Source organism: Perna viridis, chromosome 6 (assembly GCF_037379345.1).
Source record: "Perna viridis isolate PV_CMFRI_1.1 ecotype Kerala chromosome 6, ASM3737934v1, whole genome shotgun sequence".
NCBI classification, from domain to species: Eukaryota; Metazoa; Mollusca; class Bivalvia; order Mytilida; family Mytilidae; genus Perna; species Perna viridis.
Window position 1 is genome coordinate 24,297,429 of NC_142450.1, and position 26,917 is coordinate 24,324,345.

A 26,917-nucleotide genomic window follows, 5' to 3' on the forward strand; every position below is an offset into this window, starting at 1 on the left:
GGACTAAATATATTAAACTATTTTATGTGCATTAGAAAAACTCGACGGTGACGTGTCATATGAAAACACGGCGGACGCGATTGTGAAAGTAGACAAAAAGAAAATGAAGGAACCAGATTTGATTCAGGATTCTGTTCATCATTCAAGTACACAGGAAGTTGAATATGGATCTAATTTTAAGAAACTGAGAATTACCGACAATGTCAGAGAACTTCAAACAGTTTTGAGAGATAAGTAAGTTCACACGTGGTAGGCACCTGTCGGTAATTTTTTTTATTTCGACAAATGTTGGTAATTTTCCCGTAAAAGGTCTTACAACTCTTAACGATTAATACGACGAAAATGATTCGATAAGATATTCAAATTGATTATGTGATTTAGTTAGGAACTTATTTATTTGAAGAAATGGGTAACCGTATGTGTCTCTCTATATTACATTTATTTGTTTATACTTATAAGTTATAGTCTAGAAATACTCCAATATCATACAAGTACATGTATGGTCTTTGCATGTGTTATTGATCACCAGTGAAAATGATCAGGAAAAAAACATGCATGTACAGCATGTGTTGATGTACTTATATTAAATTTGTGTATGTTTGAAAACATGTAGCAGAGTTACCCTATGTCTATATCAGACAAAAATTATTTTAGAATTAAACAGGTAAATCTCATTTTTTTATTCTCCCCTTGTGTGTCCACCTCAATTTGCTTAATCCCATTCTCTTTGTAACTTTGTGACCCCTGATAACACATGTCTTAATGCTATGAACTTTTCCCGCTCTGTTTGTCTGCAGGCTAACTTGGGTAATGGTATATGTACATGTATCAAAAAATCATAGGATGATCTGACCAATGAACTTTTCTTATTTCAATGAGAATCTGAAGGAGAATGATTTAGATGTATATATTTAGTGTATTCTTGTCATTAAATCAAAGTTTCATTTTTCCACTTGCATTGAATTTTAGTGAAGTTACTTCCCAAGTATTTAAATTTCCTTTATTTCATCTCAATCTCTAAAAAATCATAATTTAGAAATACAGAAAATTCCAATAAAATCTTAATACAGTAAAAGAATTAAAAGACAAGTTATCATAGATATCTTGATACTGACTAGACATACAAATGTACATTTTGTACATACATTTTTATCAAGCATATTCAGCAGACATCAAATTCATTGTGCTAAAATGTAAAATATAACATTTCAACAATTTGTCTTTTACAGTCATGTCTGTTGAAAGCCTCAGTGAGTATTTATTGGAACTTCTGTAGGGTGATTGAATTCACATGTCAGCATTATTAGACACACACTTTTTGGAGGTCTGTGTAGTCAGGGATAAAAATGAGCAGTAGCCCATTGCTACCAGAATTTTAGCTGGGCTATCAAACTTAAGGGTAAAATTTTGTTGAACATATAGAAAATATTCAACAAAAATATAGTCAGGGCTACCAGCTTGTATTGCCAAATCTTTACCCCTGGTATTGTGAATAAAAACAAAACAATCATGTCCACTAATTTTCATCAACCTACAATGTATGTAGAAAAACTAAAATAGACTTGATGCTTGGGGGACCCACATCCTATATACAATGTATATAAGGTGATAGGACATGTCCCTGGAAATAGTACCATTTTCCGCCTTGCAAATATGTGAATCAGTGGGGAAAAACTAACATAATTGTATGATAAGTCAATAAAGTCATGAAAGTTTACATTATAAATTACATGTATAGGAATAGTCAAAAACATTTTTGTCCTATCAGTTGTTGTAATTATTTGTATATGCAGGATGAATATTGTTATATGCACTAGTGTTACATTTTTGTATCACTCCTTATATATATGGGATTACATGTAGGTCTCTTTTCAGCTTTTTTCTGACTTTAAGCAACCAGCCTCAAAACTGAAAAAAATTAAGTGAAATGTAAATTTACTAAATAATACAATACCTGCTCTTTGGTGATCAAAAATCCATACAACCACCACAATTATGCTGTCTTGGAAGGCTATATTCTGTTTTGCATGGTTACAGGCTTTGTCACCTACTAGGCATGAGTGTCAGATTTGATAATGTTCGGAACAATTTTATTCCTATTAATAGGCAAAGTGTTAAACACATACAAGTACACTACTGTCAACCAAAATATTAATGCCCCCACTCTTCGCAGTGGAGTCACTCATGTCATCCACTGTGACTCCACCAAAGTAAAAACCAGTATAAAATTGCCCAATTCAATAGTTTTCAATATTTTTTTCTGTCCTGTACTGAAATGTAATTAAACTGCTAGAACCATTAAATATACCTTTGCATAAAGACAGGAGAAATTAATTACCGATAATTTTTGAATTGGTGACTACACTGTGGAAAGTGGAGACACTGTGATTCCACTCAAAATATCTTCACTGTGGAGCGTGGAGAAATTAAAACTTGTGTTGACTGTAGTGTACTATTGTCTGATAAAACAACACTTACAAAAAACGTGTATTGAACAAGTACAAAAATAGTTGAAAGTTTGCATTATTGTCATTTTTTTTTATGAGGAGAATATATGACGAAGGGAATGAAGTGACATTTCCTTTTACTTAATGCATTCAAATTTGAATGTATATAGAGCTACCAAAAATTTGTAGCTTGTATCATATTTGTTATCTGTTTGTTCCATGGTTCCACAAAATTTGGCCCATTAAATTCAAAGTTGTTCCATCAAAATGACAGGAAAGAAGACTATTGTTCCATAACTAAAGTTTTAATCAACGAGGAAGGTTAGAAATCATACATATGTCTGTATTGTCAATAAAGAGAGACAGTTCAACTACTACATGTACACTGTAAGTTTTACATATAAAATCCATGAACAAATTTATGGTTAAGACCAAGATAAAAATGTGTGTTTCCCCTGTTATGCTCTTAAAACATGAAAAAGCTAGGGTTGGTAAGTAAAAATCTTTTTAAATACCTTTTCTGACTGGTTAAAGTTGTAGACACATTCAGACTTTAAATAATGCTTGTAAAAGAATGGGAAAAAAATTCTCCTAAACTACATATGTATTCTATTGATTTTGATGAAATTTTATAGAAGATTAGGCATTATATATTGCTATGATGTATAAAGATAGATCATGCTTAGTGTTAGATGTCCCAAAGACGGATAATTTCTTTCAAGCTTATAAACTGCACAATGGATTTTCATGAATTTTTTTGGGATTGTACATGTATGCATACCACACATAGTAAGTTAATGCCAGGTCACAGCAAGAAGAGATTATCCAAAGTATAGTGTGACATGATTCAGGTCCACTTGAAGTTGGGGGATATTTTCGTTATGAACTTGTTGACAGTTGTTTCATGTCATAATTTCTTTCATGCAGATCCATGCATTTTCTCTTTCATCTCTTTCAGGTCCACTTCAAGAGGGGACTTTATTTTTTATGCAGATAGACTGGTAAGCGTAAAGGATTGAAATTCATTATTTACTTATAAAAAGTTGTTAATCTAAGTGCAACAGGTAGGAAGGACTGTCAGTTGATGCCAGTAACTAGTACTTAGATCCTGAACCTGGATTTTTCATCGTATACATGTATAAATGATTTACATGTATTTTGATTTCACTTGTTCGACTTTTTTTCTTCAATTCTAACTTTTCTGAACCTTTCAATCATGTCACTCTTGAATGCTACAAAATGTACTTACCCCCTTTTAGGATATGTTGTACTTTTGACTCATACTGATCTTTGAGATTTTTTGGGCCTAATTTGACAAATTGAGTAACCACAAGTACTTATAGGCAGAATCCAGTGTAACCTATTGACGTCACTTCCCCCTTTTTTACATAGGCAACAAATCCGGAATGATTAGAAAACATTGTTCAATAACAATAATTGTATTTGGAATGACTACCAGGTACATGTATGTAATTATAGAGAGAAGAGAGTAAAACTGAAAAATACAAAATTTGATGTCCAGGTCAAATAGGGGAGTAGCATCAAGAGCATCCTTTGGACCCTTTCTTCAAGTATCTGTGTTAATAAGTCAAGGGCCTTAGCTCCCTTATTTTGTCTGGAAGATGTAGTGTGACAATTGATAAAATAGAGGAGTCTTCACAGTGTGGGAAACCATTTTTTCCCCATATGGCTAGTGGAATATTGATCTTACTAGCCAAATAGAAATTCAACTAGTCAAATTGTTTTTTTTTTTTGTTTTTTTTGTCTGTACTATCATCTGTTTTCTGGTGAGTGCTGGTTTCCCACACTGTCTTCAATGAAAATATAAAAAAAAAACATATGAAATATGTATTATGCTTAAGTACATGTGAAGTGGTTACATATGTACATGTATTTAGATATAACAACTATTGGTACCTGTACAAGATTAAATTTTGAATTTCATGAACTTAAGTTGTACGTGTACATCCAAAAAATCTTAATTTATTATGATTTAGGCTAAAAACCACTAATTCCACTTCCCATAGGCTTCTATGCTAATTTCACAATATTCAATGGCTTCTCTGGACTTTACCTTAACTTTAACCTGCAGATGACTATATATCAGCATGATTCTACATATGTCAGCTCACAATCCTCAGAATGGCATGTGGGGTTAGCAGACTTGCAGTGCAGTACTGGTCACCGGAAGTGAAGGGTCTATAAATAGCATGGGAAATCCCAGTGTTTTCACAAGATAGGGGTATATTTAAAAATCATTACGGAGATTAGGCTTCACATCACAAGAAGCAAAATGCACCTATAAAATGTACAGAAATGTTTTTCCTTTCAGAAACTGTTTAAATTTTTTAAATAAGATGAGAACTTTTTTCACAGCACTATGAGGAACAGGGGTAATTTCTGCGTAGGACTATTTTTGCGTACGTTCCAAATGCTCATTGGTTGAATTGGTGGTCTGTAACCTAAACAGTCACTTTTTGTCTTAGAAAAAAATAAATAACTATACAGGTATCTTCCTACACACATACTGAATGCATTTGCAAAGTTTCAGTGAAATGTGACAAGCACTTTTTTAAATATTTGATTTTTAAATATAGGGTAACCAAGTTGTGCGAGCAAAAAAGTGACAATATTCTACCATACTTAAATGCATTAAATATTTGCCAAGAACTTTTTCTGACTTTTCAAATAAAAAATATCAATCACAACTTGTTTTTTAACAATATCAATGAAGAAATAGTTTTAAAAGTAATCATTTTCTGAGAAATTGGTCTATTTTTAAAAATTTATTTCTGACATGCCTCCCCCTTTTTCTTGATCACATGTCAAAAATCCTAAATCTTTAAATTTTCACAAAAGGTGATATATTTGGCTTTAAATTTGTAAATACAGTGTTTTCACATTAAAACATGACCAGTAAAGGGCACCTAAAGCAAAAAAAGTGCTCAATAATGGATTTTCCATGTTGCCATAGGGGAATGCTTATATGGCCTTAACCGCAGTAATGAAAGTGAGTTTTTCCTCATTTCTAACCTAATTTTTGCTCAAATCTACACAAAACTTGATTTCAAGTGCTTATTACTACCATATTTAGGTAAATATAGCCCTCAAAGTTTAATATTTGATATTTTTACTAAATTTTCTACACTTTTTACAAGATAGGACATAAAAATCAGCCAAAAAGACCAATTTTCCATAATTTGGACCTATAACTTAAAAAAATGCATATTTTGAAGGATTTTTGTAGTGTATTCCTCTCATGGCAAAGTTAACAAGATCTTCAAGTAGTTTAAAGCTATTTCAAGAAACTTTTCATTTTGCCATGGCTTCAGCTTAAGGCTAAAAACCACTAATTCCACTTCCCATAGGCTTCTATGCTAATTTCACAATATTCAATGGCTTCTCTGGACTTTACCTTAACTTTAACCTGCAGATGACTATATATCAGCATGATTCTACATATGTCAGCTCACAATCCTCAGAATGGCATGTGGGGTTAGCAGACTTGCAGTGCAGTACTGGTCACCGGAAGTGAAGGGTCTATAAATAGCATGGGAAATCCCAGTGTTTTCACAAGATAGGGGTATATTTAAAAATCATTATGGAGATTAGGCTTCACATCACAAGAAGCAAAATGCACCTATAAAATGTACAGAAATGTTTTTCCTTTCAGAAACTGTTTAAATTTTTTAAATAAGATGAGAACTTTTTTCACAGCACTATGAGGAACAGGGGTAATTTCTGCGTAGGACTATTTTTGCATACGTTCCAAATGCTCATTGGTTGAATTGGTGGTCTGTAACCTTTAGGCAACACTCTGTAGATATTTATGATGTGTATTTTTATTTTAATTTTATTAGAGTGATGCTATTTTTATGTAAAGGTTACGGCATTAGGTTGTTTTGTCATTTTGACCTAAATTTAACTTAACACCTGACATTACTTAAGTTGGGACTGTAATTCATATCAAACTTGTTGTATTACGTAAATACATCATTCAAACCTTTAATTGTATTGACAGACAATGCAATACATATTCAGAGTCAGAAATAGTAGCCCTCCCGCCATCCCAAGACTGGCTATTTTTTGGCAGGGCTGGCTAATTTTAGCAAATATCTATACAGCCATATAGTAAATACATTGGAAAATTGTATTCATGACTGGCTAGAATTTGAGTTAGTTTCCTACCCTGACGTAGTTAAAAAATCTGGGCCAACTTTTGTGAGAGGCCTAAAATGCATTCATGATTTGTACATTAAATACCATTTCTTAAGTGTATCTCATTATACTAACATGCATGTAGTTATGATAGTGGTAGCATATTTCTACAATCAGTCTATTTAGAACTTTAATGAGCTAAATACAATTTTACTTGTTCATCTTATATAGAAATGTTTAAAATATAACCTAAAAATATTTCTGGGCATTCGGCCAAACAAATTTAATTCTATTACTGGACTAAAGTACTCTTTACTGGAAATGACAATTTAATCATACATTGTACATGTTTAGCATAGACTGTTTAATTATGAATTTTTACTGGCATTGCATAACTCTTTAGGTTTTTCTATGATATATGCAGTAATCATGGTAATAATTATAACCGAAATTGAATTTTTGATTACTTGTAGCATTAAATCAAAGCACCAAAGGTGCTGAATTTCGGAAGTCGCTTCGCGTGCAACCTGCAACATAGGTTCCCGATGTTTATTTTTTAAGCAATGTGCTAGAGTGCCGGTCATGACATGGACCAAGGTTTGAGAATGTTTTGGTGTTGTACCCATATTTCCCTTGTAACCTGCAGCAAAACAAAAAGATGTACACAAATATCGTGAAAATAAGATTATTCCATTTGTTTACGTTCTTGAGACCTTAAACTTGAAAAAAGGCAGCTGATGATTTTGATTGTGACGCTTCTTTATAAAACGATTTTGATTATAATGACATTCACAGGGCATAGTTAAAATCCTACACTACCCAAAGAGAGCAACTCCAGTTAAATTGTATTGGCTTTTAACTATCTTCTTTGAAATTACTAAGCGGCCAAGCGCAAAAAGTAGTTTGGCATCTCGATTTACCAGATCGACAATATTTAACAGAAAATTAACACTTAAAATTTTTGAAATATCATTCATTAGGGATATCGATGAAATATTTAAAGTTTAAAAGAGAATCGCGCATTGATTTGAAGAAAGCATTTCCGTCTGTGAAGTTATCTGCTGGAAGCCCTTTTGTCATTCTTATACTTACGATACTTAAAGCCACTGACGTGACTTAAGAGTAAAAAAAGTAGCTTATTTAATTTTTAGTTAATTTCATGTTGAATTGCTTCTGAAATTCTGAGAGTTGAAAGTTTTTATTTTAGATTCGTCTTGTTGTTGAAGAGGGCTTGAACCAGCTTCCATACAAGCACTGTGATGTCATTACACCTACAGGTAAACTTTAGAAGGACATAGTACATTTACCGATGGAACTGGCCCCCTTGTAGTTTTGAAAATTTAAGTTTGAATCCTAGCAATCTTTTACCTACTGAACAAAGAGTGTTAATTCTGAAACTAAACTCTCAATTAAACCTTTCAGATTTTATACAGTACTGAACCATTTGTGATTACAGTTTTCATTATTGAATTTGTAGTTAAATGATGTGAGTATGTATGTTGACTATGTCAAAGAGACAACAACCCCACCTGGATGAAAATGTCAGCCCAAGGTCACTCATTGGTCTTCAGTGAACAATGAGAAAACCCTTACACCACAGGGCAGGCTGCAGCTGGCCCCAAAACATCATTGTACACAGGAACATAAAAAAAGTTGCCCCGATATACTCAAGTAACATAAAAATAATCTAAAGGTGAAACTGAAACAAGATATACAAAGGCTAGAAATTACTGACTTGGGACAGACATAAATTTTTCGGGAGTTAAGTACTTTGGAACGATTACTGCCCTCCCCCTTAAAAATCATGCGGCTGTTGAAAAATATTACACAATTATACACACCTAAAAATCTGTTAAAAAAGGACTGAGTTCCTTGTTACAATGGAAATAATGAAACTGAATATAGATTACACAAATGTAAAAACTAAGGACTACTAGCAGTTAACTAACATGCCAGCTCCAGACCAGATAAAACCTACAAAAAGTTATGTACCTACTGTATGTAAAATCAATCCCAATTCTTCCCATGTGAGGTTGACAACTATGATACATCATAATATACTATCCTTAATGATTTGACAACAATATTATAATTATATCCCTTATAAATGAACCTATTCTGCAGTTTATTTGACTTATTTGGTAAGTATCAAGCTTTCCGTGCTTTGTGTAGAATATTACTGTAAGATGGTGAGAGATACCCGCACATATTAATCCTTTACAAGTACATCTGTATTAGTGAATTAGTTCCTTGTATCAGTTAAAAAAAATTGTGAATGTTTATATGTGCTTGTGATATCAAAAACCTTGATGTAGTAATTTGTCGTTGAAATCCGATGTTATTATGTTTATATTATTTTTTTGTACAAAATTGATTTTTTATTAAAAATATACATTAAGAATTTTGTTCTTTTAAAAAGATATGTATTCAAATTTCATTGTAGGTCAAAAGTATCAAGGTCTAAGTTACCAGAAGGGTAACTGTGGAGTCAGTATTATGAGAAGTGGTAAGTTGAATAGAGATTTATGTTTACAACAATGATAAAGTTTATGACCAAGAATTGGTCTGTCATTGATTAGTTAACAACCACTAACAACCTTTCTTTAAAGGTAGATGACATGAAGTTGAGATGAATTTAACTTAATCAGGCAATCCTGTAGGTATTGATAAAAAGGTTTATCTTGTTCTTAAATGTCCAGTCTAGTTAAAAATCATTATTATTTAATTAATTGAAAAATAACTTGAACTATTTTATGTGCTATAAAATCAATTAGATAAGAAATCTGATATCAACTTTTTTTTTAGATTTAAACTTTCATGTGATTTTGTTAATTTACAACAAAAAAAATACTAAGATGAATTTTTGAAATCTACAGCTCAAATTTTGCATGACTTGTCATTTAAAAATGGTGTAAAAACAGGTTTCAAAAAGATGTTTGTCACTGAGAAAAAGATAAGGTTTATGCTTTATGGATTCATAAATATTTTACAGAATTGTTTAGAAAATGGTGATATTTTTCCCAATATTCAATGTGTAGACCATTACTAAGACAACCATAAAGTTTGAATTTTCTCACCATTAATTTCTAGGAAACTAAAAATGGCATCCATAAGAGAAAATTTTGAATCACCTTGAAATTTTTGGAATGATTCATATTGAAATATTTTTTTAAGGTGAAGCTATGGAGCAAGGGTTACGAGATTGTTGTCGTTCTATCAGAATTGGTAAAATATTGATACAGAAAGATGATGACACAAGGGAAGCCAAAGTGGTTTATGCCAAACTACCTCCAGATATCTACCAGAGAAAAGTCTTACTCATGTATCCAATAATGAGTAAGTACTTTTAGACTTAACTCATTTTGTTGTGAAAGTATCAGAAAAAAGCTTATTTTATTTCCTCTTTATAAATATCAACTTTCCCGATTACTTTGTAGCGAGATTTTTCAAGTGACATAGGGAAATGCTGTATCAACATAATCAGGTTTAAAATTGAAAATCATTCTCTTGTTATTTAGGTAAATGAATGATTTAATCATGTAAATAATATATTCAATTTATCATTGAATACTTGGATAATTAAGAATTGGCAAGAACAAAAAATTTTGTCTATTGAAAAAAATAACAAATTTTCCATGTGCATATTGTTTATTGTGTGAAGTGCAGTAAACAAAACATACACATGGAAAATTTTTGTTGTTTTTCAATAGACAAAATTTTTATTCTTGCCAATTCTTATAAATTCATTTTAAAAAACATTTTTATCTTTAAACATGAGAAAAGTGGCTCTGAATTTAACTGAATAGGGGCGTGTCAATATTTTTTTTTATCCATTGAGATATAACAAATTTTTTTTAACCAATCAGATTACAGTATTTATCTCAAATTAATTTATTGATAAATAAATATTAGAAAAAGGGGCCTGTTTATGCAAAAATTATGTTTAAATAAAATAATTGGAAAAATCTGCATTTCTGTTATTTTATTTATGTACACTGTATAAGAAATTAAATCCTCTATAATTGCCTCCCTTTGGTAAATAATCTACATGTGAAGAATTTGTAAAATATATTTAGATGGTATGAATAAATTCTTTGCAGACTCAGGTAACACAGTGATAAAAGCAGTACAAGTTCTGAAGGACCATCATGTCAAAGAAGAAAACATTATTTTGCTCAACCTGTTTGTAACTCCACAAGGTATTCTTAACATAAAATGATTAAGTGGAATTAAAAGGTTTAACAAGTTTCCAAAATGGATATGAGAAAGTATTCTGAACATTATCATCTCTTTTTTCTTCAATAGTTCTTGTCTAAGTATGCTTCTTAGCCCATAGTCTATTTTTGAGTCATAAAAATTAAGTTGTGAAAATGATATGGAATTTTTCAAGTTCAAGGAGGAAAATTGTTGCAATTTTCAATTGAGGATTTCATTTAAAAGCTATGATGATTCTGAATAGAATTTTGATTGTCCAAAAATTTACCATGTAAATACTTGTCAAATTAATTTGTATTCACCCTTTCAATTTGTTATCAATTGTTATAATGTAATTGATATGTTGTACTTGTTATTTGCTTAATAAACATGTATAAACTAAATGAAACATGTATATTATTTTACAAAAAGAAACTACAGGCCTAGTTTTTGTTTGGATGGGAAATGTTCTGTTGTCATTATCCATGTATAGTAATGTGTTTTAATCTTGAATTCTACCATTCAAAGACATAATTTGATGATTTGATATCAGAGGTAACACATTCTCTGAATGGATAAAACAATATTGACACATCTACTGGACACAGTTTTGTTATGTGACTCTGATGTCATCAAACTTTTTCGATGATTTACTCCGTCAATTTTGAAACTAAAATTAAATGATAAAGAGAGATTGACTGTTGTATTTTTTTTTGTTTGTTTGAAAAAAAAAATCAAAACAAAAACCAATGCTTGTTGTGCACACTTTAAATAAAAACTTGTGTAGCAGAGTTTGCACCACATGCATTGATAGTCCTAAACGTTATGCAATAGTCCTTTTTCATATTTAAGGAATGTTAGCCATTTTAGCAAGTTATTTTCAAAGGAATGTAACCCACCAAAACATGACTACCTGGTTTCCGGTCTCATTGGGGAAGAGGGAGTACAGTTAACAGTTTTTTTTTTTTAAATTAAACTATCAATATTTCAATAAGTAGCTAAATAGTTTGAATAGTTTAAATAAATTATTTATAAGTATCTAAGTACTTACCGCTGCTGCAATAAGTCAAATACTTAAATTGAAAGTTTACTGTGTCCATTGCTCCAATCGGACAGTAAACCTGTTTTTTTGTTGGACAGTTACTTTCCATTGCTCAAAAGAGTCAAAGTCGGGAATATCAAAAATGTCTGTTGTCATTCCTTCAAAAATTTTATTGAATTTTTTTCAGCTGCCAAAGCCTTAGTGAACAAATTTCCTTACATGAAAGTATTGACATCAGAGGTACACGCTGTAACACCAAATCACTTTGGTATGAAGTATTTCGGAACAGACTGAATATAAATTGGGACCACGTTTGCCTACCATGATGTTGTTTTGTGAACGAGAAAGTGTGTATGCTTCTGTGTACAAGGTTGTTTGCAAGCTTTTTGTTTCTTAATGATATGTACATATAGAATATTCATATCTGAAATGCTGATTTTTTTAAACTTTTAAAATGCACTTGTGGCTAAGAAGTCATTACATATTAAGGAACTTGGACTTTGTGTGTTCCAATTTTGTTAAAAGTGCAATGGGATGAACATTCAGTAACTTTATACCCCTGTTTTGTCTTAATGTTATTTTTAGACTGATGTTGACACTTTTTTTTATATTATTTCTAGTGTTCAAAGTTAAAATGCAATACTTCACCATAAATATATTTGAATGTGACCTCATAAAATTTTTACAGATGCACTTTATTCTTTTCTAAATATTGATATTTCAGATGGCATTAGAATGCATTTATTGATTTGATGAGAATATTTATGTGAGTTAATATAATACAGGTTATGCTGCTTTCATACTAAATGACACTGAATACTAAGAATTTTCTCAGTTTATACAAATTATAACTTGAGCCAAATTTAATACCCCTCTAAAAATGGGAACCTTTGAAATCCCACTGTAAATTAACACAAATTTAATATCCCTCAACTTGAAAGAGTGAGGTATTATGTGATACCCCTCGAAAAGTTGCTTTTCTGTTTGCCTACTGACAGCGCCAAGATGATAATGAAAGAAGATATGGAAGGATATTTTCAAACTCTTTATAGATATTGAATATCATAGATGAAGTTCAAGTTTTGGATTATTTACACAAAGATTATAGCAATTTTAAGTTGTTTTTACCACAAATTTATTCCCCAACATGGCAGGGGATCATTTAATGCCCCATTAGATGCCTATTATATATTTTGGTATGATTGTAAAGTATCCTTTTAATGGATGCAGTGTTAAATGGACTTGAATCTGATATTGTTGACGAATCTCACATGTAGTTATTTTTTTAAGCAGATTACCTCAAGTTGAAATGGGGAACAAGATGTTGTATGTTAGCTACATACTTACTTTTGAGAGTTATTTTGCACCATTTGTTGAAGTTCTACAGAATAAGTTGACTTATATGCCGATTTAAGTTGTTTTTGCTGCTTTATATATTATGCATGTTAGTCTCTGTGTCCATGAACTGTCTCTTTAGAAGTTCAGTTTTAGTTCGAACAATATTCTGAATATTCTGTAAAATCTAGTCTTATCATAATTTAAGTTTTGCATGGGTGCAAGTTAGCAAAGGTCCGAGATTTGGAACTCCCAGTCTCTGATGTAGGACCATTGAAATTACAATACTTTACATTTGCCGTAAATGAGAATCTTGTACATCTTTTTGTTGGGCCTTTCATTTTGGGTGCTGAAAAGTCGAGGATCTTTTACTCTCCGAAGTATATTTGAATTTGTTTTGGTTTTGTTTGTTTCTTTGAAGTCATTCATTACTTAAGATTATACTAATTAAACTAAGCATCAAAAACTTCAAAATGTTTGAAATACATGTACTTACTGTGAAAGTACTTTCATTCGTGGATACCAATTTTCGTGGTTTAGGGAAGAAACACGTGGTTTTGAGGTGTTCAGTATACACATCAATGAAATCAACTTTTCGTTAGGAACCAAATTTCGTGGATTGGCCTACCCACGAAAACCATGAACATTGGTACCCCACGAACAATAGTATTTTCACAATACTTGTTTTAGATGTTTGTTAGAAGCTTTGATATTGAAACAAACATACCTTGAAATTAATGAGTGTGAAATTTCATAAATAATCAAATGCAGAGAGGTAATTATTATTTCAAAATTAAATATTTATTGAAATATTAGAAAATTATAAATCATATTTATCTCCCTTTGACTATTGTGCTGGCTGGTGATAAAAATCTCCAGAACTTCATTTAAGTAAATGAATTATTAGTAGAGTTGTCTTATTTAACTTTATTCCATAATTTTTGGAAAATTCACCATAAAATACATGTTGCTGAACATTTGGTCAGATGTAACAGGACAGTTGTGTATTGCTCTATTGGTCTAGCCTTAATCATTTTCATGTTTAGTATCATATGATATATCCCATATTAATAAGTCATAATCAAAATGTTTGACCACTGTAGTTAAATTTATGAGAAGTTTTATAAAAATTTAGATCTGCCTCAAATGATTTTTGTGACAATCTTACTTAGATCTTAGTTATGTCATTACCCTGGTAGGGAGAGTGGTGATAAAACAAACTTTATGTATAGATGGTGCTACTTATTTTTCACTCCAAGTAATTTCTTATTTTCAGGGTTTTAAAATTTTTACTTGAAGAGAGTGTCCATGAAAGAGGCAGGCAGAGTTAGACACATGCCTAGTTTTTTTGTATTAAATCATTAAGAAGAGATGATATATTTCTGTTTTCTAAAAAAATGTTGGTTTAAATAAATGAAATGGTAAGTATGAAATAAGTTAAAAAAAACCACTGGAAACTGTCTTTCTTAAGTTGATTTGGTATTGAACTTTAAAAATATATTTATAGTCACCCACATCATAGGGTCTGCCTGGTTTCTACATGGACAATCTCTTTAAATCTTAATTTTACAATTTGGACTGGAGTAATCAAATTTCGGCAGAAGAAAAATAGGTTTCTCCTCTGAAAACCGGTCAGGAAATTTGAATTGGTGGGCTTTTGCTTGTAGTAGGTAAATCAGAACTGGCCCAATAATATTTGTTCTTAGTGTTTGATCAGATAGGCCATATACTGCAATATAAATTTGTTGACTGGTCATGAGTGGAACCGTAAAATAATTAACCTGAGGTAAATTTTCTTTGGCGATGCTGAAAGAATATCGTAAATTTTATTAGCCAATGAAAATTGAAGAAGAAAAACTGAACAAACAAGGCTTTTAAGAGTAATTACCATTATTTAAAACTGTTACACATTATTTACTGTAGGAAATATAAACTGAAGTTTAATAATATAGTTAAATTGAACAAATTTTATTTGCGTGTGTATATATATATATATATACAACGTCTCAGAATATGACGACTCCATTCTCTACATTGCTCCATCGGATCAAATTGATACAGGGAAGATAACGTAAACTTATAGAAGGGTCTGAAAAATTCCCAACGATGTTAGAACTGTCAAATTTGCAAAGCAAATTTTTGTTGTTCCCTCCGCGGGAAAAATTCTGAGAAGTTGTATAATATTGATTTGTTGTGACATGCATCATTGATTTGATCCTCTATCCTACATAATAACACGTAGATGAACTGTCCCGTACTACCATACATCGTGTACTAAGTTTCAGCCCTAGATTAATCCTATGAGGAGGAATGACCCGGCCAGGGAAAGCTATGTTTTTATATAGCCTAGCTGGCCGAGTGGTCTAGGGCGCTGAACTTAGTGCAGGCGGTGTTGCCATAGATGTCACAGCGGTACGGGTTCGAGTCCCGCAGAGGGAACGACCAAAAATTTGCATCGCAAATTTGACAGTTCTAACATCGTAGGGAATTTTTCAGACCCTTCTATATATATATAGATATGTATATTGTTTTGTTTGTTTTGTGTACAATTGATATTACATTGTTTAATTGATTGTTTTGGTTATATATATGACATTGTTACAAATCTGGTACTAAGTTTGTAATGAGAGAAATACTGTTTCTGTTTTGTCATTGATTAATACCACTATATATATCAAAGAACCATTTCATAAGCTGGTCTTTAGATTGACATTTCAAGATGCACCTATATTGTGTGACCAGCTTAAAACAATCCAATTCTTTTTTGGAACAACAATTTTTTACTCAAAAGGATCTGTTTGATCCAGTTTATTTGTTATTGAGAATTTTACATCCCTTCTGAACATGGTGCCTGTAGTTTATTTGAAACAGCCTTTAATTCATTTGTAAGATTTGGTTTGATTTGATGACAAGTGTAGGATATAGTTGATATTTTGCATGACATTGTTAATTATTTTGTTGCTTGAATAAAATTATCAGAAAATTACCTACACATAAGGAAAAAAAGAAGGCTTATAAAGTTTTTGTTATGGGCCATTAGAACTGTATTTTTTGGTTCACAGTATCCCTTTTAGTGTACTTCATTATTACCCTTTGTATTGTATAAACAAAGTTAAAAAGCCCCTGTCTTTTTTATTTCATCTGTCTATGAAAAATCACCCTCATTATTTTCAGAAGGGAGCAATACAAAAGATAAAGAAATGCTCCCTTTCCATTGGTTTTCATTAGAAATTGTTAGATACCAAGTTATTATCTTTTAATGACTTAAGTTCCTTACTTTTGAATCCAGTAATAAAGTCTACAGCTTGTGATATGTTGAACAAATACACAATTATAAATGATTCCAGGGTAAAATATTTTTTGAGCTTGAGTACAATAATGAAGTGACAGTTTCAATTGTGTCCAAAGGTCTTAATGGTATGTTTTTTTATATTAATTTTTTGTACTATAATTTGGTGACGTTTTTATTTCATTTAAGGAGGTAGACATAAGGGTAAGGGACATAACTCTTGAAATCAGTGGTAAGTTTGTATCATATTCAATTTCACCAAAATATATCAAGCTTTCTTTTGAAACAGAATGAAATCAATCCTTGTTACTTTGATGCTTACATGAGATTGATGTCAAATGCTGAATACAAACGTTCCAACAATTTGTTAAGAGTTATGTCCCTTACCCTAGGTCTACCTTCTGAAGGAAATGTTTGATGTTGAATGAACATTTTGAAAAATTATTGATTTTGTTATGTAGATACGTGCATAAATAATTACTTTGCATAGAAATAATTGATCAAAATTCTGCGTAACTTCTTACACATAGGCCAAATATGTATCGTTATACATTACATGTATGTTAAATCTCAAATTTATGGTGTAAACATCTTGTGTTTTGAGATTGAGGTTAGAATAAAATACAAATCTTCAGATTTACCTACATTGTTCTACTTAAAATAAGAAATAAGATATTTTAAAAATCAGGTCTGTTGCGGAGAATTCATTCCAGGCAACCAACAATGTATTGATCTTTTACTTATTTGTTGTATTGTGCATTTTTGTGATTAATTATTTGCTCAGTAAGTTGTCCATTGTGCGAAACCTGTTTCTGTTGATGTGTCTTTTATTATTTGTTTTTGTTTTTATGAAATTGTACAACATATGTTTTTATTTTTGAGAACCCAAATATAAACATCAGTTTGCTGAAAAGAAGAGAAAAAAAATTGGATAAATTTATTTTTTTTAAAATGCATAGATGAAATGTCAATATGTGAAACAAGGATGAATTATTAACAAATACAAAGATACCAATCATATTTATGTAAATTGCAAATTTTTACACATTTCAAAAAGTAAACTCTCACCCACAAGTGTAAGGAATGAAGCCTCCGTGTTTTAGGTATTTTGAAATTTTAATACTGCAAACTAATTGATATAAGGGGACTCTGCTTTTAAAGAAAAACTTTCATAAAACAGTATCTTTACTTTGTTAAAAAAAATGTTAATTTTGCCCCATTAAATCGGATATTTTGTAGAATCCAGGTTTTAAAAGGAACGATATACATGTAAGTGCCTAAGGTAAATTTGACCTACATTTTTTTGTGTTCATATATTTCAATCTTTCTTTGAATGCAATGTCTTCAAAACAAATGCTTTTGCTTTCCTTGTAATCACAGACGACAACTGTATTTTTTTCAAACTGTCCACTTGTTTATTGAAAATAAAGTCGTGTAAATTTTAAGTCTTTTTGTTCATTCAAATGCCAAAACCACCTTATGTTATGGCATGACAATTGATTTTGATAAATAAAATTGCATTGGCAGCATCAAGGTCATAGTCCAAATGTAATTTATTTTTGAGATACCAATTTTAAGCTTATGTCTCCTAGAGTAAATGGCCCCAATACCGCATGAGATTGTGTCATGACCATTTTGGTCTCACCTACCGTTTGAACAATCTAAGAAGTTCTCAGTATAAAGCCTTCAAAGAATATTATATAAACGCAACAAAATTGCGACGTACATCACGTTACTGTTTTTTTACTCTTGAATAACTGAAGTATTAATTAATATTTAATAAGGTTCCAAACAAAAAAAGGAACGTTAGTATTAAATGTCGACGATAAAGTCCGGACTGTTTAAGAATCGGATGTCAAAACAAGCATGTCGTAGATTTTTTAAACATTATAACTCCAGGTACATCATTATGTCCATAATATACCACTTGGGTCGCACGTGGATTGATTGTGGGAGTTTTGAATTAAACCATGTGGGACTGAGGGGCAAGAAATAAGGATTATGGTTTTCTGATATCCGGTAATAGCTTTACTCTAAGTAATTTGGTTCCTACAATTGCACCAAGGGTTGTCATACCTCCGGAGGAAGGCTGACATTTTATTTGGAGTTTGTGACTTATGACTCATTTTAGGACGAATAAAATGAAATGGATGTTTTTGACGCGTTGAAACCACTTGAAATATGATGTACAAAAGAATGTCACGTCTGAAGGGCAAAACAATCGACTCAAATGACAAATCGCTTTACTTACTATTGTTTACTGCTACAACTGAATTGACAGTAGGCCACCTGTAAATTATGACAAAACTCTTCTCAGTTTTCCAGTAATTTTTAGTTCCAATTCCAATTTATTTGGAAAGCATACTGGGTTTATATAACGTTCTGTCGATTCCATGCTCATATATTGAAATTTGATCTCGCAAAATATTTTACTCTCAAGGAATACCTGATTAAGCATTTTCTACGGAGGCACATTTTTACTTTCAAGACTTGTTCTGTACTGGCGGTTAACGGTTCATGGAAATACTACTATATTAGAGCTTGCCGAAACTACGCAGACTTTTTGTATCGCGATAGACTTCAAGCAATTAAGCTTCTAGAACAGGGTTATGTTGCTACAAGATTGAAGTCATCATTACAGAAGTTTTATGGTCGTCATCATGAACTCTCATGGATCGTTACGGTGTATCCATCTGCATCATGAAAATCGCTATAACCTTGGTTCCCTTGATTACTCTTTAAGTCTTTAGGTTGAGAGATGAATTGCAACTGATTAAGGCTTTGGATAAAGATCTGTGTCTATATGAACTAAGACCGAGGTCTCATGTATTGAAGTGGACAACTGACTTCTCCAATTGGTTATTCTTATGTAAATACAGTCTGAGAAAATTATGATATCAAAATTTACCTCTGTCTTTGAATTGTTACTGATTCGCTTTAAAATCTTTAATCTTAATTCATTTACACATTCATTGAGCTTAATGCAGGTCCGGATGTCAAAAGAATAAGCCAGCAGCAGCGCTAAGCTTGTCGTAAAAGGCGATTAAATGGTGCTCAGAAACCTAGCCGGGAGCTAGGCGATCGCCCACAGAGCAACTGGGATGTATGCCCCTGGTGGTGGAATGGAGTACCCCTGGCGTGTTAGATGCTGGAGTTGTCAGGCTATAATACGGAAAACCTGACAGCCACAAAAGTGATGCACCGTGTTGGGAAAGATGCCATGTTCCTCGCATGTTAAAGAACCCTGCTGTGGTATTCGATAGGAGTAGAAACATTTGTGCTCCGACACAGGAGACTAAATTACCCAACCCTACCCATCCCTTCCCTTTATCTTGTGGCAATCACAATTTGTCGACCCTATTATCCTTGTGTCCCATCCCTTTTTTCATTTCATCATCATCATCATCATTCTATGTTCATTTTATCACCCTTTCATGTTCATCCCCTGAATATAGCTGAAATATTGCTGCTCCGGCGTTAAACCTCAATAATCAATCAATCAATCATTGAGCTTTATTGTTCCGTCGGTACGTGCCTAAGCAGCAGTCTTATCAAGCAGTTCTATAAGATTAAAATAACAAATACTTATTCCCTTAATTTTACTAGCTTCTTCCTAATTTAAAATTGACTAGCAAGACTGGGCTTTGTTGCAGAGCCCATATTTTGTCGTGTTATTTTCAAACATTTAACATTTGTTTTTTTTAAAAAAAAAAGTATACAGCACTAACAAATTATAACAAAGAATAATCAAGGGATTTCTAGCGGAAATCAAAAGAATGCAATCCAAGGACAAAGACCAGAAATGGAAAACAAGCACACAACAAAGCACATAATATAAACGGAAATAATACATTTAAAGTAACAATAGTAAATGAGCAACTCAGACTCCACTAAAACTGGGAGCATGGACCATAAGCGTTGATAGGGTGAGCTTTTCTAGATATGTTTTTCAATCCCATTTTCAAATTCTTAAAATATATATCATAAATTAATTGAAACTTGACAACCTAGTAATTTCAAATTTAACAGCGATGCATATGAAAGAGTAATGAAGGGAACCAAGGTTACAGCAGTAATAAAAATAATGTAATCCAGGAACAAAGACCAGACAAGGAAAACAGACATACACAATAAATAACTTAAAGAAACTGAAATCATACATATAAAGTAACAAAAGCAAATGAGCAACTCGGACTCCAATAAAAACTATGTCCTTTGACTTACAATTAAGTATGTCTGTCATACGGAATCCAGTCATTTCTATAATGAAAATATTAAACAAAGAACGCATTCTTGTTTTGTTATTTGTTTTAATTTCTTTCTCAAATGCCCGAATTACATATAATCGTTTCGTCAAGCTACCTTACAGTGGTATCTTAGTATTCTTTTCAGAATAAAAAAAAAAAACAATCAATGGAAATCTATGATATCATGAAATTTGTGTGTACTATGTTAGCTTTAAAACAGTGTTATTCATTTTCATACTGATCTGCCGAAACACCACTAAGTTGATGATAACAGACCATGTCACTTCCGGTCATATTGAGACAACTTTAAGAGGGGAAAAAAGTAGCATTCAGTCGCCAAAATGTCATTTAAGCAATTCAAATATGCACTAGTTTACATAATAAAATTGAATTTGTTTTAAAGCGTAAGTTGCCAAACAGAATTAAGCATATTAAAGAGCAGATATGTTGCAATTATCGTTATAATTATTCATATTGCCCGAAATGTTTTACAGTGTTTATATGCGAAACAGCGGTTTCATTGGATATGAAAAACTTCTAGTATTTTAAATTTTGTTTTAATTATGTATTAAACAATCAGTAAATGGCGAGTGAAATAGGATGGACTCTTAAAATCCGAAAAGGCGCCCTGTATCATCCACCATACTATCTTAAATGCCACAATAATATGAACTGAACGTACTTTTTGTTTCATTTTGAGACCTCTTTTATAGAGATAGGGGTCATATTTGAAATTATGGGGAATTTCAAAATTAGTTTTTATGGTTTTATTATGATCAAATAATGAATTATTAATCGATTGATGCAAAAATGAGACGTTTTTGACGACTCATCAAGTTTGAAATTTACCGGACTTAACTCACTTGCAATGTGCGGAATGACGCTGAGAAGCAGCCCATGTGTAAATTTTGAAGAATTTGATACCACTCTATTTTATGCGAGTTGTAATTGCAAATGATTTGATTAGTTTTGTCGTCGACAGTATAGGACTGCCTTATGTTTTGCCCATGTCTTTTGATTCCACTTCCGGACAATATCTTGGGTTTAAATGTATAGATCTTTATGAAATTGAATTGTACTACAAGATTCCATACCACAAAAAAAATAAAAACAATTAATCCCCATCCTCACCTTTATTCCAGGTATGAAACATTGCTACTATAATATTATATCTTCTTTGACATACTTTGGAAGGACTTTTTGAAGTTGGGTTTTAGTTCCAATTTTTACATTTTTGTTTTCAGTATTTCTTGTTTAAAGTAAATGAGCAACTCGAACTCCACTACAACTTGGAACAAAGAAAAAGGTAAGCGTCTTCTGCTTTTCTAGAAACAACCACCGAGTTGCTCTTAAAAAGTCAAGTCCGGGGTAGACGAAAGAGAAGAGGAAAACTATGACACGTTGAACAAATCAATTTTCATCAAGATAGCTTTTCTCCTGAAAGAGTAATCAAGGTTATAGTGGTAATCAAAAGAGTGTAATCTAGGGACAAAGACCAGACATGGAAAACAGACATACACAACAAAGAACATAAAGTAACTAAAATCATATATACAAAGTAACAAAAACAAATGAGCAACTCTGACTCCACTAAAAACTGGGAACATGGACCAGGTGCACCGGTAGGGTAAGAGTCCTCTAAAATAAGCGTATAGTTATTTAAGAAAGATTGATTATGATTATGGTTCCACGCGTTTATAAATCTTATTGTCAAAGGATCAATACGTGGGTGATTTGCTGGAATGTGGTGGCATCAAATGTGAAAATAAATAAATTACGGACAATGAAGTTAACGTAAGATGGAAGACTACCAGTCTTGTGGAATAATTATTATCCGTTTTATTTTGTCAGTAAATTCATCGATAGAGGGGAAAGGGAAGGGAAAGAAAAAAACAAAACAGAACAAAACAAAACTTCACTTTAATACGATAATTTGTATCTTCGTTTTTTGTCAATGTTTATGATTAAGACTTGTACATGTGAGAGTAATAAATATTTCATGATAAAGATGCATTCTAGGGTACATAAAATGTAGTGGATATAATATTTCACCCGATTTTTTAGATTGGTATAGATTTATTTTTTTTTTAAATTTAATGTTTTAAAAATATGTTATTATAGGTTGATTTAACGCACTAAGTAGAGTCAATTTTGAGGACAATAGTTAAATTACTTGATTAAATTAAATTAATGACCTCAATTATTTATGTGATCAAATTGCCATTAATTTTAAAAGATTTCATGTGAGATAATATCTTACAAATCAACACTTAGAAGTAGAACTTTTTTAAATCGTCTTTGTAAATTTAAAGGTATGCGCAATATTTGTTTTTTGTGGGTGCGTATAAATTGAGTGACATTGTCTTTTGAGCGACTATCTTTTGAGCGACCCTTTTTGAGTAATTGCGTATATCATTTGAGCGACATCAAATCAATACAAAATATAAAAACGGCATATAAATTCAGCGACATATTTTTTAATTGATTAAATACAGATGTACATAAAATTCACATAAACGGTCCACCAGTTCGCACTGGTCAAAACTAGCCCTTTCTCGAATGTATTAGTTCAACTTCAGTGAATCGACCAGTACTTTTTCCCTTCTGAATATCACTCAAAAGATTAAACGACAATAAATAAAGACAAAAATATATTAGTGAAATACATTTAAAATGGAGATTGAGAAGTACACAACGAATCGAGGGAAAGAAGGTATTGTTGTTGATGGATTTAAGTATAGGCTTGACAAATATTATAGTGCCACACATCTTTGGAGATGTATAAAAGCCAAATGCAAATCCCGATGCAAGACAGATTTAACGGATTTGATGATATTGGATGGACGTAATGAGCATAACCATGAAGAAGCAATTTAGTGAAATGTTTTATAGCCATCATCCGAATATTTATGATTTTTTGGCGAAGGTCAAACTTATCCAGACACACAACAGTTTTAAGATAAGAGCTTCTATGCGACCAATGCTTTTGACTATTAACGAAAAGTCAAATGTGCAGCAGATGCGTGAATTCCAGGAACAGTACAGAGCAGGCGATATCTCAAGACTTGAGTTCGTTAAACTTATGGCATACAAGTCTCAGCCGGTCATCAATTTATAACGATTGTGTACATAGAAGTTTTTAATAGTACATTATTTTTAACAATTGTAAAGTATTTTATATAAACTATGTGGTTTCAGTGAACAATAAACAAACACTATATCTTGCTCAAAATCCTACTTCCATCTCCCCGTGGTGAGCAGGGGACACTGACTAACGGAAGAGGTAATAAGTATTTTTCTCAGGTAAATGTCGCTGAATTTAAAAAATAAAAAGTCGCTCAATTTATATGTGTTTTGTCGCTGAAAAGATCATGTCGCTCAAATTAAAAAAATGCAAAATGTCGCTCAATTCATCATCTCCTCCCAAAGTTACTGATTTTGACAACATCTTGGAGAAAATTATGCAATTAACAGGAATGTCTGTTTAGACCTATGCAATAAAGAGGATTTTTAACATGGAAGAGATGAGAAAAGATTTGGTTCTTTGAAATGGTATGCAATTAACCGAAATATGCAATAATCAGGTATGCGATTAAGTGTAATCCACTTGTATACATGTATAGAAATTCTGATTTTTTTAAGTGTACATGTATTTGCAGCAATTTTTGTTGTTTTCCCGTGTTGCTTAAAAATGATTCATTGTTCATATCAATTTTGTATAATCATTTAATATTTGTTTTAGTTTTCAAATTGTTAATTTTGTAGACTAGCATATATATGTTTATATAGTAGTATATCAACATGCAATACCAATATATTCCTCAATGTATATTTTATGGTTCAGTGACACGGTAGAAGTTTTTTAATGACATGACTACCTATTTAGATGGGACATATAGTGTTGACCTTGTCCATCGGTCCTTTCCATCCGACCGTCAATTCAATTGGTTAATTTTCTGGTTTGGGTCCCTGCATATAAAGTCAAATATTCACTTTAATTATCTCCTCAAAGGTAAATGTCGCTGAATTTAAAAAATAAAAAGTCGCTCAATTTATATGTGTTTTGTCGCTGAAAAGATCATGTCGCTCAAATTAAAAAAATGCAAAATGTCGCTCAATTCATCATCTCCCTTTTTTGTATATACTGAAAGATTGTCCAAGAGATAGCTATTTTATTGATGATAGTTGCTAGGTGACGTTGTAACAATGGTACCCGAAGGTTTAAGACGCGAGTCCGCGGAATAATGGATTTTACCATTCCTCCCTTATTTCAAACAAAATAAAATTATAAAATTTTATAAAAACTATTTGAAAAAGTCTCTAAATTAATTGTTGTACTTGTCCTTGATTTCTACTTATATTATTTGCTATATCATTCACATTACAAAGTCCTTAAAGTATTGAGGTGCGCGTCTATCTCTTTGTGGTCTACGAGAAGTTTGAACAGTCTCTGTTTCATTGCTTTGGTTTTTCAGCTCTTGTTGATCTTAATAGTCTTTCCCTAGTGGGGCATATTCATCTTCTGTATAATTGTCTCCGTTGCCCTAAAAGTGATTTACCATGTCGTTAACTTTCTTATATTTGCTCGCATAACGTGTTACTTCTCGACCATTTGTCACTCTTCTTGCATTAATTGTTGGTCCTGTTATTCATATACGATATAAAATGCGGGTTCCTAGGCTGTGAAAAGTTTGTTAGTTTTGCTTTGTTCCAAAAGGACGTTGTCACCCAGTTCTATGTTGTGTTGCTTCATCTTCATGATGCGGGTTAGTGAAAATCGGCCTTTAATGTGTATCCTAATTTGGTGTTGACTTGTCTTTTCTTTAATGCTTCATACAGTGACATCCCGTAGCTAGATGCGGTGTTGACCGGTAGCCCATTAACATTTCTTGCATGGCTATTGTAGTGTCCTTATTCTGCATGTGGGCTATTTGCTCTTTTTAAAGAAGTTTCATAAACATTTCTGCTTCACCGTTAGCTCTAGGATGCCCTGGTATAATTCTGTGGTGTTTGAATTATTGTTCCTATGCATATTCATGGGAATTGAATGACGATCCACTGTCGCTGTCTACTCGCCTCGTGTCCATGTGTTGAAAACAGCCTTCTTAGTTTGTTCTCCGTTTGATTGTATGCTGTTGTTCTCAATGTCTCAACGTTCGGATATCAACTACTGCAAGATTATAATGTTCGTCTTGGTAGGGTCCTCCAAAATCTAAAGACACGACCTCCCAAGGTTTCTCTGGAATTCCTTCATTTACAATGATTCTTTCACATACTGCTTTGTAGTTACTAGACATTCGTAACACTGTCCTACCATAAAATTTCGTCGACCAATTTGTTCATTGATGAGAACCAATATTTGTTTAGTTTTTGTCATTTCCAGATGTCTCATGTTATTAGCAACTCGAAGACTATTCTGTTCCATTTTTTTTTCTGGGGCAACAATTTGATTCAATCGGAATAAAGTTCTTGGCTACGTATAAGTCTTTTTCCATGTGGTAAAACGGCGAAATGTCAACGGTTTTCATTAACGCTCCCAATCTACTTTTATTATTTGATCTTTGAGATTCTGCAATTGTGTATCACTCGATGTTTCATCCTGTAAACGCTTTAGTACAACAGCATATTCGTTGTTGATGACTGCTTTCACCTCTTTCTTGGTTCTATCTGTATCAGTTTCTGGTAATGTGTGTCCTGATAGGAAATCTAACGGATCTGATGCATCTTTGCCTGGCTCATATACATTTTGCATTTCCATCACCCATTTGTCAATACGTGGAGGTAGTTTAATAGTTGATTTGCTGAACATAGTTATCAAAGGCTTGTGTGCGGTGACGATCCTGAATTTAATCTCTCCTAACAAGTAAATGCTTAATCAGTTTTTCGCTCATCATATAGATAATGCGACCTTCTCAGCTTGGCTGTATCGTTTCCCTGTATCAGTCATTGTTTTGCTAATTTGATGTACACATATGGTTGTATACATCTCGATGTCTGTGCTCTGCTGATAATCCTGCTGATAAACCTTTGTTGTAACTTGTTTCACATCGGAGAATGATCAGAAATGCTGGGTTGAAGTAAGCCATGGTACATACGTTGGTTATGCTTTCTTTTAGCTTCTCGAATGCTTTTTGCTCCCACTTGAAGTTTCTTTGTGTGTCAATTGTCTAAGTGGTGCAGTTAGCGTCGCGTATCTTTGGATAAA

The 26,917-nt window shown here is 32.2% G+C and overlaps 1 protein-coding gene across 1 annotated transcript; it reads left to right on the top strand.

The window, feature by feature from the left end:
• Positions 1-28: 28 nt before the first annotated feature.
• Positions 29-13,642, top strand: LOC148614184 (uracil phosphoribosyltransferase homolog). Its single transcript, XM_088588101.1, has 7 exons — positions 29-234; positions 3,406-3,448; positions 7,813-7,882; positions 9,049-9,111; positions 9,780-9,941; positions 10,706-10,804; positions 12,029-13,642. Exons 1-7 carry the CDS (start codon positions 104-106, stop codon positions 12,133-12,135), a joined length of 675 nt encoding a protein of 224 aa, XP_088444227.1. The 5' UTR covers positions 29-103; the 3' UTR covers positions 12,136-13,642.
• The last annotated feature ends 13,275 nt before the right edge of the window (positions 13,643-26,917 follow it).

Excerpts from the sequence above, each read along its gene's own strand:
- LOC148614184 (XM_088588101.1), top strand. The coding sequence starts at position 104 with ATGAAGGAACCAGATTTGATTCAGGATTCTGTTCATCATTCAAGTACA. Across the intron at positions 9,112-9,779 it reads AGTCAGTATTATGAGAAGTG|GTGAAGCTATGGAGCAAGGG; the intron begins GTAAGTTGAATA and ends TATTTTTTTAAG. Across the intron at positions 10,805-12,028 it reads CCTGTTTGTAACTCCACAAG|CTGCCAAAGCCTTAGTGAAC; the intron begins GTATTCTTAACA and ends AATTTTTTTCAG.